Here is a 14,047-nt window from a genome sequence, read left to right as displayed (position 1 = left end):
GTGTTCGGCCACAGAGTGACTCCTGAGCCGTCCAAATTCCACCTCAGACAAGTGTCGCTGATTGACAGGGCGTGCAGCTCACTGACACGCTTTGCGGATGAAATGGCCAGAAGGAACGCAGTCTTAAGGGTAACCCACTTCTGCACTGCTTGTGCCAAGGGCTCAAATAGTGGAAGGCGCAGTCCCTGCAGCACCAGGGGAAGATCCCATGCTGGAGACCTTGTGGCTCTTGGAGGATATAACCTCCAAGCCCCTCTCAAGAAAAGGAACACCAGCTTGTGGCTACCAGTCGTGCCATTGTCGACCATCATATGTCGGCCAGATATTGCTGCGACATAAACTCTTAGTGTTGAATGAGAAAGCCCTTTATCCAGAAGGAACTGGATGAGGTCCAGAATAGTTGGCACAGGGCAGTGCACAGGGTCCACATCCCGCCTTGTACACCAGTCGAAAAACAGTTTCCATCTGTTCTCATACTGGAGGTAGATGACACACTTGCATTCATTATAGTATATCTAATTGGGTCAGCACAGACGCTTAGGAGCGTCTCGGGCCCTTCAGTGGCCAAACGCACAGTTGAAGGCGTTGCGGATTGGGGTGCCATATCTGCCCGGCCAGTTGCGACAAGAGATCCCTCGTGTCAGGCAGGCGCCACGGTGTGCCGCGACAGAAGCTGTGCAGCAGCGGGAACCAGCTTCTTCCTGGCCAGAAGGGAGCTACAAGCAGGATCCTGTGGCCCTCCTGAAGGGCCCTGTGGAGTACCAGCCGAATCAGAGGAAACAGAGGGAAGGCATACAAGAGGCCATCCGGCCAAGGATGAGCCAATGCATCCTGGCCTAGAGGACTGGTTGTCTCGGCCAAGGAGAACTACAGAGGGCAGTGGGTTGACTGCTCTGAAGCAAAGAGGTCCACCTCTGCTCTGCCGAATATGCTTCATATAATGTTTGTTACCTCTGGGTGGAGGTGTCACGCCCCTGACGGAGGATTCTGACAGGAGAGGAAGTCTGCCAAGTGGTTCTGCTCTCCCGGTATCTGCATTGCGGGGGGCTGCCCATGTGAGAAGCTCCCTTGCCAATTTCAGCAGCCGTGCAGACTTGGTACGGTATGGTGTGTGGACGGTCAGAAGATCTTTGAGGTACTGAGGTGTAGATTCATGAATGCATTGGTGAGTGACAAGGAAGATTTTGTAGTGGATGCGTTGTTGGATTGGAAGCCACTGCAGGGTGTGAAGTACATGAGAGATGCTGTCGTATTTCCGCACCCTCTTCAGGACTCTGGCAGCACTGTTCTGGATGAACTGTAGTTTTTGCAATTTTTGCATTTTATTGAGGTGTGGAATGTGCGGGAAAAATGATAGCTGATGATCCATCTTGACACCCAGGTTGGTGACTATGGGAGAAACTGTGGTGTTCTGGCCGAGAAATGAAATACTGGTGAAAGAGGTAGATTGAATCTGGTGAGGGGTGCCAATCTGGATAACTTCTGTTTTTGAGCAGTTAAGTTGGAGAAAGTTTTCTGTCATCCACGTCTCTATCTCCTCCAGGCACAATGAGAGGGCAGGTGGTGTGGCTGAGGGGCAGGAATGGTCAGTTCGGATATAAAGCTGAGTATCATCTGCATAACTGTGAAATGAAAGTCCATATTTGGAGATGATGTTGCCTATTGGGAGCATGTATATGTGGAACAGCACCGGGCCAAGAACGGACCACTGGGCAACTCCACTTGTGACCTGATGCAACTGGGATTTTGCATCATCAAGGACCACACACTCGGTCTGATCACTAAGGTATGACCAGAACCAGCGAAGTACATCTCCAGAGAGTCCAATAATGTGCTCAAGTCAGCGCAACAGAATGTAATGGTCAATGGTATCAAACGCCGCTGAAAGGTCTAACAAAACCAGAAGCGACGGAGTGCCCCAGTCAGCAGCCATCAGAAGGTCATTTGTGACCCTGACGAGTGCACTTTTCTGCGAGATTGTGGCAGTGAATGCAGTCCAGGAGTTGAGCAGCTACTACTTTCTCCGGGACCTTAAAGAGAAAGGGAAGATTTGATACCGGTCTATAGCTGTTAGGTGCCTCTGGGTCTAAGATTGGCCTTTTTAGGACAGGCCTAATGAGGGCAGTCTTTAAAAGAGATGGAACACACTGACTATGCAGAGAACTGTTAATGATTTGTGTAATAAGTGTGCTTATGGCAGCAACATTGGGTTTAAGCAGCGTGGTAGGAAAAAGGTCCAGGGCACACGTGGAAGACTCAATTGTTCTAATGATGCACTCCAGAGGAGAACATGAAGGTAGACATAAAGCGTTCAAAGCGATTGTCCACAACAGTCAATGGTCCAGTGCCGGGAGGTCCAAGGGATGAACAAATGGTGCAGACTTCAGCCACAAAAAAGTCCAAAAAGGCATTGCATTGGTCCTCTGTATTTTCAATAGATGGGGAGGTTTGGGATTTTAGAAGTTTATGGACAGTAGAAAACAGCTGTTTAGAGTTTCCAGAAAAACGATTCATGGCATCGGAATAGTTCAGTGATCTGGCTGCACTAAATGATTTTGCATATTGCTTTTGATGATCCCTGTAAGCCAGTTTGTGAACAGTAAGTCCTGTTATTACATAATGGCGTTTGAATGAAATTGCCACATGATCTGAAACTCCTAAGTCATGTGACTGGAGGTCACTAACGCAGTCCCTGTAAGTCCTGTCCCTCCACGCAGCCGGGGGCGCAGAGACACTGCTGTGACACCTTGAGCTTCCTGCTCCTGTGCTGCTTGGCACCTAAATGAAAACTGATCAGCCACCTCTGCAGCAGGCACAGCGACAGCAAGCCCAGAAGAACTAAACTGATGTTAGCTTGCCTAAAAGACAGAGGAAAGAGACATAGGTCAGCCAGCGGCCCTCTGGCGAGCTGGTGAAAAATATTTTCCACACGGTGGGGGGAGGGTTTTGCCGTCACCAGGCAACTCTTTTCCACATTCACATTGAGTACAAGTCAAGCAACATAAGACAGGAGACGCTCTGTGTCTTGTGACAACTCGACCCGGGATGGAGCACAGATCATCCAGGTATGGGAGAACCTTCAAGCCCCGACACTGTAGAGATGCTAGAGCAGTAGACACACACCTTGTAAAGACCCTTGGGGAGAGAGAGAGGCTGAAGGGCAGTAACTTTAACTACCAGCGGCGGCCACGGTATGTGAAGCGCAGAAACTGCCTGTGAGCAATTGGGACGTGAAAGTACACGTCCTTGAAGCTTATCGACGTGAACTAGTCCCCATAAGCCACTGTTCTGAGGACATCTGCTGTGGTTAGCATGTGGAAAGGTATGATCTTCATAAATTTGTTCAACCCTCTGAGGTCTAGGATTGGGCAGAATCCGCCAGTTTTTTTGCCACTAGACAATATGTTGTGTAGAACCTGACCGAGGGTCTACAGGCTCAATGGCGCCTTTGGCCAGGAGGGTGGACAACTCCTGGTCTAATGCGAGAGCCTTGGCCGGGTCGCTGATGGATGTCATTCTGACCTGGCCGGACGTGGGGGGCCAGCGGTGGTATTGAAGTTTGTACCAGTGGGTAAGGGTGGCAACTCTTGTGGGAGGGCGGACAGGTTCTGGAGCTTGAAATTGTCTAGGGGGCAGGCGAGCAGAGCCCCAGAAGTCCCGGGCTGGTCTCTGTGCGGGACGCTGGGCATCACGACGACCAGTGGAGTGAGTTGTTGGCAGCACATGGGTGCGAAAAGCCTGCCGGCCGAGGGTCTATTGGGAGGAGGCATCCGGCTAAGCCCGGCAAGCTGCTGCCTGGTCTGCCCCGCCTGGATGGTCCGTTCCAGCGCTTCCTGGGCTGCAGGACCAAATATCTCCCTCGGTTTCACCGAGAGGCTGCGCAGCATTCTCCTGGCTGCCTCTGTTAAGTTTGACTACGACAGCCAAACCCGAGCTTGGTTTAAGATGGCCATTATTCTCCCCAGCTCTCTAGACATGAGCCCAAAAGCCTCCAACGAGGCATCACAGAAGGCAACCGCATCGGCATTTACACTGCCCTCCTGCAGTGAAGCTGAGAGAGCCAACATTAGGTGTGATAGGGAGTTTCCCATGCGACCAGCACGTGCTCCAGCATAACAAGCCCTTGTGAGAAGGTCATTGGTTATTCGACATTGGGGTTAAAGGCACCTAGTATCCCTTAGCACTGCTTCATCTGAGGACACAATAAGAGAAGCAATGGCAGGCTTGATGGGAGGAGTGCGATCCAGGCAGCCCCTGCTGCATTATGCATGGCTGCCAGGGTCCGCCTATCTGCAGAGAGAAGGGAGCAAGCCTTACTGTCCCTCCAACAGGACTGTAACTCCTTCAGATAATCCTCAGAATGTGGAATAGCGAAGGCTGTGGGGGCGGGCCTGCACCTGAAGAAGGCGCTTGCAGGTGCTGCTTCTGCCTGCTGTGGGACAGCTGTGTACAGCCGCTGTAAAGTCAGGCGCATGATAGCATGCATGGAGTAAATGGTGATTTCTCCACAGTATTCAAATTTTTTGAAATCCTGTTTTTGTGGGTTTTATAAGCTGGAAGCCCTAATTAAGTAAAAATAAACAAATACTTAAAATCGTTTAACTTTTTCAATGAAATTATGGAAATTAAACAACTTTTCCAAGATATTCTAATTTTTGGGAAAGGGTCTGTATACTGTATATGTGTATACAGTATATATACATACACACGCATATATACTACACATGTATTTATACTTGTAATTTGGCATGAATGACAATTCTCAGTCTGTGACATACACCTCTTTAATTCAAGACAAAGTAATAAATATGAAACAGCCAGTGCACAGGCAATAACAGATCTATTCTGCACAGATCTATGACAGAGGACTGTACCTGTTCTGGTAAGTTTTTGTGCAGCAGTTCCTTCACTTCCTGCTGTTGGTATGTTTCCAACTTCCTGATGAAGAACAGCAGCTCCCACCAATCAGCTCTGCTCAGCACCACAGGCTCCACCCTCTCATCCTCAAACAGGTACGGCAGCGAATAGAGACCTCCGGGAGGCTTGAACACCTGACTGACTGTAACACACGCACGCACGCACGCACACGCACACGCACACGCACACGCACACGCACACGCACACGCACACGCACACGCACACACACACACACACACACACACACACACACACACACACACACACACACAGACACACACAGACAAACTGTCAAACTGTCAAACAAAGATACAATCCCAGCCCTGGGTGGAGAAATACTAGTAATTTCCCAAACCCAATGAGAACAAAGAAACTGTATTATGTTTGAAAAGTCACAAAAGAAAACATTATTGGAACGGTTTCTACAGAAACAGAAATTGCAAATATTGTCTGTATTATTATTATATTGCCACTCTTTTCAGGTAATTCTATACCAACAGAATGCTATTTTAAATGTTTCATCATTTAAAAAGTGGCTGAAATACCATAAAACATATAATAGAGGAAACCCCAATTACATCAATATATATTGAGTATTGCCATTCTGGTTCAATTTTATGCATCAAAGCATCATCTCAAGGCAAGGGCAAAATATTGAGATTTCATAGGACCGGCCCTGAAACCAGATCAGAAAATGGACGGATGGATGAAAAAAACACACGCACACACGTGTACGTACCCTCACACAGCCTCAGAGCGCTGCTCAGTGATGTTTTCTCTTCCTTCTCAGCCTGTTTGCTGCTGCTCACAATCTCCAGCATGTCCCAGTGAACCCAGTACGTCCTGCTGAGGGAGCTCCAGTACACCTGACACACACGCACAATTAAAGCACTTCCTGATCATCAGGTCATGTGACCCTGACCCTGGGCCTCACCTGTACGGGTGGGGAGCCGTCATTGCTGTAGCGGTACTCCCCCTGGTCTCCGGCCCTCACCTCCTCGTAGTCCTCCAACATACGCACCGTCATGCCACCCTTCAGGTTGTCCTGGACATACTCCACGTATGCTGCACGACTTGCAAAGTCCGAGCGCGTCTTGAAGCCGCTGGTCTTCTTCTTGGGTGAGGCGCTGGATGTCGTGATGACACTGGCGGTGATGGTGGGCGGGGCTTTGCGGCAGCGTTGGAAGATGGAGCGTTGTTGGGGTGGCTGCTCTGCTTCAGGGCGTCGGTTCCGGTCCCAGCCCAGGACTCGCACCAGCTCTGAGATTAGGTTGGCCATCGCCATGGTGAAGTCAAACTCTCGCTGCAGCTGCTGAAGCTCCGCCTGCTGGGCTGAGGGGGAAGGGCTACAAACAGGCTCCTCCTCTGCACTGCTGAGTTTGTCCATCAGAGACGTGACGCACAGGTAACGCTTCACCAACGAAAACAGCAACTTCCCAGGAATCTGAGCACAGGGGAGGGGACGTGTTCAGGGGACGGGGCCTGAAGGTCTAATACTGATCACCCATTATTATTCTGTATATTGTATATACAGAGCAGGAAAAACATGGTCATTATCTGCTGCAATGTCACCATCATGGTTTCCATGGGGGGGGGGCTTAGCTCACCTGGGGGAGGTGGATGCCTTCAAAGTTGACTCCGTGCTCCTCTGTAGATGTGGTCTCAGCAAACAGCTCCAGCAGCGTGTAACGGTTATCAAAGTCCATGTGCTGCTCAATGCCATCCTGCTGACTCAGCGACAGCAGCACGTATGCCCGGCTGCCTGTAGGGGGCGCACAGCACCAATCTATCACAGCGTAGGGCAAGGATACTCAACCTTGGGGGCAGGACCCTATTTGGGGTTGTGAGACACTGGGAGGGGGTCCCCAGGTGCCTTCAAGAAACTAAGAATATTTTATGAACAATTTGAGCCCATTTTTATTCATTTTTATCTTTTTTCTGCAACTACACTAAACTCACCATATTTTAATCTATTTTCATCACTTTTTCTTGCCATATTTTTGCTCTTTTTAATGTATTTTTGCTACATTACTCCCATTTCTAATACTTTTACATCACATTTCAATGTCTTTTCTACACATTTTTGGCTGGGGTTGCTAGGAGACAGTGCGATGGAGTTCTCCTGTGAATCTCAGCCTTGTACTATGGTGTAGTGACCAACTGGAGGCATGTACAGTAGGTCCACTTTCCAAACATGTTCAGCACTTATAAACCCTTTCCACCACTTTTCCACCTAATGTCACATATGTTGATCCAGTATTGTCACTGTTATAATTTTTTTACCAATTTAACAACATTCGCCATTTGTCATGCCCATTATTTGCCAGTTTAAACTAATTGTTCTTAATTTGACATTTTGAACCCTTTTTACCACTTTTTCTGTCTGTTTTTGTCCACTCTAATTTGCAATGTCATGACATTGCAACATGGAGCCGCTTTCATTCCGTGAGTACCGCAAGATGGCCACATCTACTAACACATTTTGCTACTAAATGCCAACAAACTACGGGAAGATATTTGTCGCCTTTCTAACGAACTAAAGAAGAAAGATGAATTACTAAGGATATGGACACGGTTGTACAGCAGTCAGTAGCGCTGTCATTCTTCCTCCATAATATTCAATGTGACAACGACACAGTTTCCTGGGAGAATCCAGGTCCAGGACTGTCCTGTTCCACACTACGCCTGCCATCGTGGGCTGAGGTTGTTGTCCGTGGACATAGACGACAGAATAACACGGATCATTTTGAAGCTCTCTCATATGAAAACAGGGACAAACTCAGTCCAATTAAGCCGACCAAAACAACCGCCAGGAAAACGCCTCCACCACCGCCTGGATTAAATTCCCACCAGCCAAAAACCTCCTCTGTAGCCCATCGAAACCTCCTCAAACTGCAGTCTAGAGGCATGCTACTGCAGCACCACTTCAATGCCAGCTGATGACAGAAGATCACCCACAGACATCAGCGACTCTCGCACCATTAGAAGCAGAGCTGCTTCAACGCCAACCGGAGCCGATAACAGAAACTTTCCTGCAGCTTTCTGCAACCCGAGCACCTCCAGACCTTCCCACACAGACGCCCCAACTCAAGTTAACTCCGAGGACGGAAACTCCACCACAGCCAGCTGTGATCCACCCGCCAGACGTTCCCAGCAAGCATAACAGGCGCACACTCACTCCTAACACTCTCTTCCCACAAACTACACTCATTATCGGTGATTCAATAACAAGGAATATTAGATTATTTAATGCCATCATACACTGTATTCCAGGTGCTACTGTTCAAACTATCTTAAACAAACAATCAAACGTTACCCACGCTGCCAGAAACTGTCACTAAAATAGTGTTACATGTAGATACGAACAATACCACCGGACGTGAATTGATACAGACTGTGAATGAGTTTAACCTTCTCTTTAATGTTCTAAAGGCATGTGGGAAATCAATATTATATTCTGGTCCTCTTCCTACATTAAATAGAAATATAGAACGATTTAGTCGCCTATTACAGCAGCACAACTTCCTGCTGCAAACTCCATAATTTCACTTTTATTGATAACTGACCTCTTTTGGAAACGTGCTGATCTATTCAAAAAAGACGGTGTCCACCCTAATTTACATGAAGCACAAACGCTAAAATTAAATCTACTGTCTGTGATTCACAACTCCACACGTTCATGACTAGCTGAGATTAAACCTGCAGTTATAACGAACACTTCCATAGATAAGTCCTTTACTCAAAATATAGAGCAATTATACCCCATAAACACTGTGCTGAGCTGTACAGAACAACATGCAATACAAACTAAAGCTCACAATAGAGGAGTTAAACATAAAAACATTGAAGAAAAAATTAAGAAACTTACGGAAGAATACGCAGCTAACCCGTCTGAACTTTTATGGGAAAAAACTCCAAAATACAAAACTTAATCTGGAGATTATTTTATCTAAAAAAACGGATTTTATTTTACAGCTATTACGGTACAAAAACTTTGACTACAATAATAAATCAGGCAAATATTTTGCAAATCAGCTTAAACACAACAAAGAAAACTATTTCATAGCAGCAATTTCTGATAATTCAGGTCAAACTTTAAACTTACCTCAGGACATTAATAAGGTTTTTCATGATTATTATCAAAATCTATACTCATCAAACTTAAACCCTGACCCTGAAGATATGAAAACCTTCCTCAATAACTTAAACCTACCACAGCTCACTATAGATCAGAAAACCACCTTAGACTCACCATTAACCTTACAAGAACTACAAAATGCTTTGGATAGCATGTCAACAGACAAAGCACCAGGTCCAGATGGGTTCCCTGCTGAATTCCTAAAACACTTCTGGTCAATGCTGGCTCCGCTCTTTTTCAGAGTAATAACAGAGATTAAAAATAAAGGTTATGTAGGAGGTCACATGAATACAGTAAACATTAAATTACTACTTAAAACAGACAAAAACCCCATGTTACCCTCAAGTTACCGTCCCATCTCACTTATTAACACAGACATAAAAATTATTTCCAAAGCACTCACTTCCAGGTTAGAGAAAGTCGTACAGTCAATTATACACCAAGACCAGACAGGATTTATTAAAAATAGACACTCCACAGACAATGTTAGAAGACTGTTTAATTTGATCAACATGGCACAGAACTCTAAAAAGAAAACAATAATCTTGTCACTAGACGCAGAAAAAGCATTCGATAGAGTCAACTGGTCATTCCTCCTTGCTGTCCTTGGCAAATTTGGCTTTGGAGAATCATTCATACAATGGATCTCCACCCTATACTCTAAACCTAAGGCCTCAGTAACCACAAACAAAATAACATCCCAAAGCTTCACACTGCAGAGGGGAACCAGACAAGGTTGTCCACTCTCACCTTTGCTTTTTGCAATATTTGTTGAACCTCTCGCAGCAGCTGTTCATCAGAACTCTGTTATTAAAGGAATCCACTCATCCATCTCAGAACACAAAATTAATCTTTATATGGATGATATTTTACTCTATTTGGAAGAACCCCAATCCTCATTAGAAGAATTATTTAAACTAATAAACAGCTTCTCTAAACTATCAAACTATTCCATTAACTGGTCGTAATCATCAATCCTTCCTTTAACAAAAAATTCATGGAACCCAGCAACACAAAACCCACAATACCCCTCCCCCACAAATATAATTAAATATCTAGGCTTAAATATATCACCAAACTTAAATGAATTATTTAAACTGAACCTGGACCCTCTGTTGGATAAAGTCACAGTAGATCTGAGGAGATGGAACAATCTCCACATCTCACTCCTTGGCAGAATAGCCTCAGTTAAAATGAAAATCTTACCTAAAATAAACTATCTGTTCTCTATGATCCCACTGAAACCACCAATGCAATGATTCAAAAGATTAGATTCTGCAATTACAAAATTCTATGCTAGGAATAAAAAACCCAAAATAAGCCTTTCAACTCTTCAAAAAAATAAAAGCGAGGGAGGGTTGGAAGCCCCTAATTTCACACATTATTACCTAGCAAACCAAATTCTATATTTAACAGAATGGCTAAAACCAAAAGAATACCACAACACCTGGCTAGAAATAGAACAGCTAGACTGCAAACATATTAAACTCTCTGATCTCCCTTTTATCACTGTGACCCTCAAACGTCAGAACTGCTTTAAAAACCCACTGATTGCCTCCACCCTGACTGCGTGGTGGAAAGCCCTGGACATTACAAATGTTCAATTAAAAACTAACATGCTGTCTCCAATCTGGCACAACCCTGACTTTAGAAACAGAAAAACACCACTCTATCTAAAAACATGGGAAGATAGCAGAATTATTCATCTCCAAGACCTCTTTGAAAATGATAAGCTCAGGACATATAACAATCTAACCCAAACATTTAATATAAATAAAAGTAATTTTCTTCAATACCTACAAGTAGACAATTAAGAAAAATACGACAATAGATTTAATCACCTTACAACCTCCAGAACTGGCCATATATATGAAAAATATCTCAACAAAAACAAAAAAACTCTCAAAAATATACAGAGCACTCTTAAACACTAACTCTAATCACTTACCAATCGCTAAATGTGAAGCTGAACTCTCAATCACCACGAACACCGATTTCTGGACAGAAATTTGTTGCATTACCTTTAAGATGACTAAAAACACAAATCTTCAGCTAATTCAATACAAGGTCCTCCACAGATCCCACATTACCCAACAGAAAATGTATAAAATGGGCTTCTCCCCAACAGACATCTGCTCTCAGTGCACCCAGGGAACAGCTGATTCATATTTACATGCCGTATGGCTTTGTTCGCCAGTTTTGGTTTCTAATCACTGAAAAACTGTCCTCCATTTTGGACTACAGGATTCCTCTATCTCCAAATCTATGTCTGTTAGGAGACCTGACTATGCTTGATATTCCAGCAAACCAATCACAATCCATCCTTGCGGCACTCGCCATAGCAAAAAAAACAATATTAGTGAATTGGAAAGTTAAAAAATCCTTAAATATAAACCAATGGCAAAATCACCTCATAGAATTTATTTCCATGGAAAAGATGTCTGCTCTCAGAAAAAATAAAATAACCTGCTTTGAGGAGCGTTGGACTCCTTTTCTAATTGCATTGAATCTTGATTTTTCATTTTTAGCCTGATGATCTAGCCTGCAAGCAACTGCCAGCACCACTCTTTACTAACACACTGATCTAACTGTAGTCCTGGACCTCCATGGGCTTGTGGGGTGGCCTTGACCTGGGTGGCTTGAGTGGGTTGCTGGGGTGTTTTGGGTGCCTCTGTGGGGGCGTGCGTCCCTTTCGGGTGCTCTTGTGGTCCCTGGGCGGTTTGGTGTTGCTCTCCTGCCCCCTTCGTGCACATCTGGGTGGCCCTTGGTGCTGGGGGCCTGCGTGTTTCTCTGCCACTCTTTCCTCTTGCTCTCTGTCCCCCTGTCTCGTCGGGGGTGGGCACGCTGGGGGGTGCCGGCGTCTGCGCCGGGGTAGGGGCGGGGTTGCTTGGCGCTCCGGGGTGGTGCTCTTTGCTGGGGGGCGGCTCTAGCTGTTCCGGGGGTTGAGGTCGGTATCGGCAACTTGGTAGGTCTGTCCTGCTATCTACGGGCTGGCGGGTGGGTGGGTTCTGCGCCTTTGGCTGGGGGCTGCTGCTCCGCATCGGTTGTGTGCCATTGGGGTCCCTCTCTCCTGTGGTGGCGGCCGCCGGTCGCTCTTGCACCGGGGGGGCATTGCCCCGTGGCTTGCGCTGTCCGGTGAGGGACGGGACCTGGGCAGCTGTCTTTGTGCCGTCTGGGGCTGCGCGGCCTTGCTGGGTTGTGGCCCGTTCCGCGCGGCTCTGGCCGTGTGCTGGGCGGGGGCCTTGGCTCCTCTGCTGGGGTCTCGGGCGGGGGGCTCTCTGGGCCCTTCCCTCGGGGGGTTGGGTGCTTGGGTGTCGGTGGGTGGGGGGGGCTGAGTGCTGGCGGGGGGCCTTGGGATTGGGGGTTGGTGGGGGGATGTGCTGGGTCCTCGGCTGCTTGGGGGTTCCTCGGATGTGTGTGGGGGGCGGTGGCTACATCTCGGCCTGGGATCTTGGGGGCATCTATGGGGTTGCTCGGCCGCGGGGGGGCTCCCTGGCCCCCACTCTTTCTTCTGGCCTGGCTGCATCTGCGGGCCCAGGGCAGTTCCTGGGTTTGCAGTAGCGGTTTTTTTTGCACATATACTGGTATACGATGCACTGGCACGCCTTGGGATGTGGGATAAAACTCATACTGGGCTTAACCTTAGACACGTGAATCCCAAATACCTGCTTTAGGTACTACCATTCACTCATTCCCCCTGTTCACAGCCACCACCATTATAGCTAAGCTTCACACTTGTCACCATACTGGCTGGATTACACAACATAATAAGCACAATATATTCTACAACCTCACATCTCACCCTCACTGCAACACAATCTATTCTTCCCCACCTTTTCTATTTCCTACCTTGAGTCTCCCCTCCCCCTCCACTTAGGTGTAACACTGCTCTCCCTTTTTATATCCTCCCTATAATAAAAGATTTCTTACCCTTCCTTAGGGAGGGCTGGTGATGGTCACAATTAAGCAATAAAATAAATCAATGTATTTTATTGCAATAACAAAATATGCATTACTGTCTCATAATGATTGCACTTCTTGTGGTGTTGACCTTTGACAGCATGTGCAGAGAAAATTAAAAAAAAAGAAAACCACTATTCCACCTCCTCCATCTATCCATGTTAGCTAGATAAACCTAAACTAACTAAACTCGTTTTAAAACGTTTGTCTCAAACAGACATCTGATTGGACAGAGGTGGACCCGCCCACATAATTCAGGACACCATCTGACGTGTGTGTGTGTGAGTGTTGAGCGTACCTGCGTCGTGTGATGCTAGCGCCCGTAGCATCCTGCCGGCGCTGCGGCGTGCAAGCGTCTCCTGGTTGTAGAGCAGCTCCATGAGGAGGTCCAGAGCCCCCGCCTCCTTAAAGACGGACACTAGCGCTCCGATGCTAGCGTAAGCACTCAGCACGTGGATGGTGTGCATGATGTTGATGGAGAAGTCGTTCTTCTTCTCCATCTGTTTCCGCGCTCGCCGCACCAGGTTCCTGACGTCCTGTTTCATGTCCGACAGCTCTGCGTCAGCGGGCAGCTGCTGGTGCTCGTCCTGCAGGGGGCGCTGTGAATCCAGCTTCCTCTTACCTAACAGGGCGGGGCAGTTGGCCAACACATCCTCCATAGACATCCACATCAGCACGTTCTCTGCTTTAGACTCCACCAGTGCCGAGGACGAAGCCCCGCCCAAGGTGCCGCCCACCTCATGAGTTACGCCCCCGGAACTTTGGTTCACAGTAACGAGGCTCCAGCGAATCAGGTATTCCGTCTGTCCGTCGTAGGTGCGGCGCTGACGAATCAGCTCCTCTGGAAATGCCTGCAGCCCTGGAGCCAGAGTCACCAGTAGGTTCCATTACGCAGCTCCATCGCTGACAAGATACCACAACACATGTTATATACACTATATATATATATATTATATGAAACTTTTAATTGATCTCAGTCCTTAGAATGACTGAGAGCCTGTGATCATAGTATTATTAAAGGTCCCATATTAT

At 46.9% G+C, this 14,047-nt stretch overlaps 1 protein-coding gene across 2 annotated transcripts in view; it reads right to left on the bottom strand.

Moving 5' to 3' along the window:
- cul9 (cullin 9) overlaps window positions 1-14,047 on the bottom strand; it is a 47,896-nt gene that overhangs the window by 30,370 nt on the left and 3,479 nt on the right. For both annotated transcript variants that reach the window (XM_028468156.1, XM_028468158.1), the window contains exons 3-6: window positions 6,525-6,679; window positions 5,852-6,361; window positions 5,657-5,783; window positions 4,875-5,059 (exon numbers count right to left, since the gene is read on the bottom strand). In XM_028468156.1, the coding sequence (XP_028323957.1) occupies window positions 4,875-5,059; window positions 5,657-5,783; window positions 5,852-6,361; window positions 6,525-6,679 (977 nt within the window). The remainder of the gene's footprint in view (window positions 1-4,874; window positions 5,060-5,656; window positions 5,784-5,851; window positions 6,362-6,524; window positions 6,680-14,047) is intronic.

The sequence above is a fragment of the Gouania willdenowi genome, chromosome 15 (assembly GCF_900634775.1).
Source record: "Gouania willdenowi chromosome 15, fGouWil2.1, whole genome shotgun sequence".
Classification (NCBI taxonomy): Eukaryota; Metazoa; Chordata; class Actinopteri; order Blenniiformes; family Gobiesocidae; genus Gouania; species Gouania willdenowi.
This window is presented reverse-complemented; position numbering and strand designations above follow the sequence as displayed.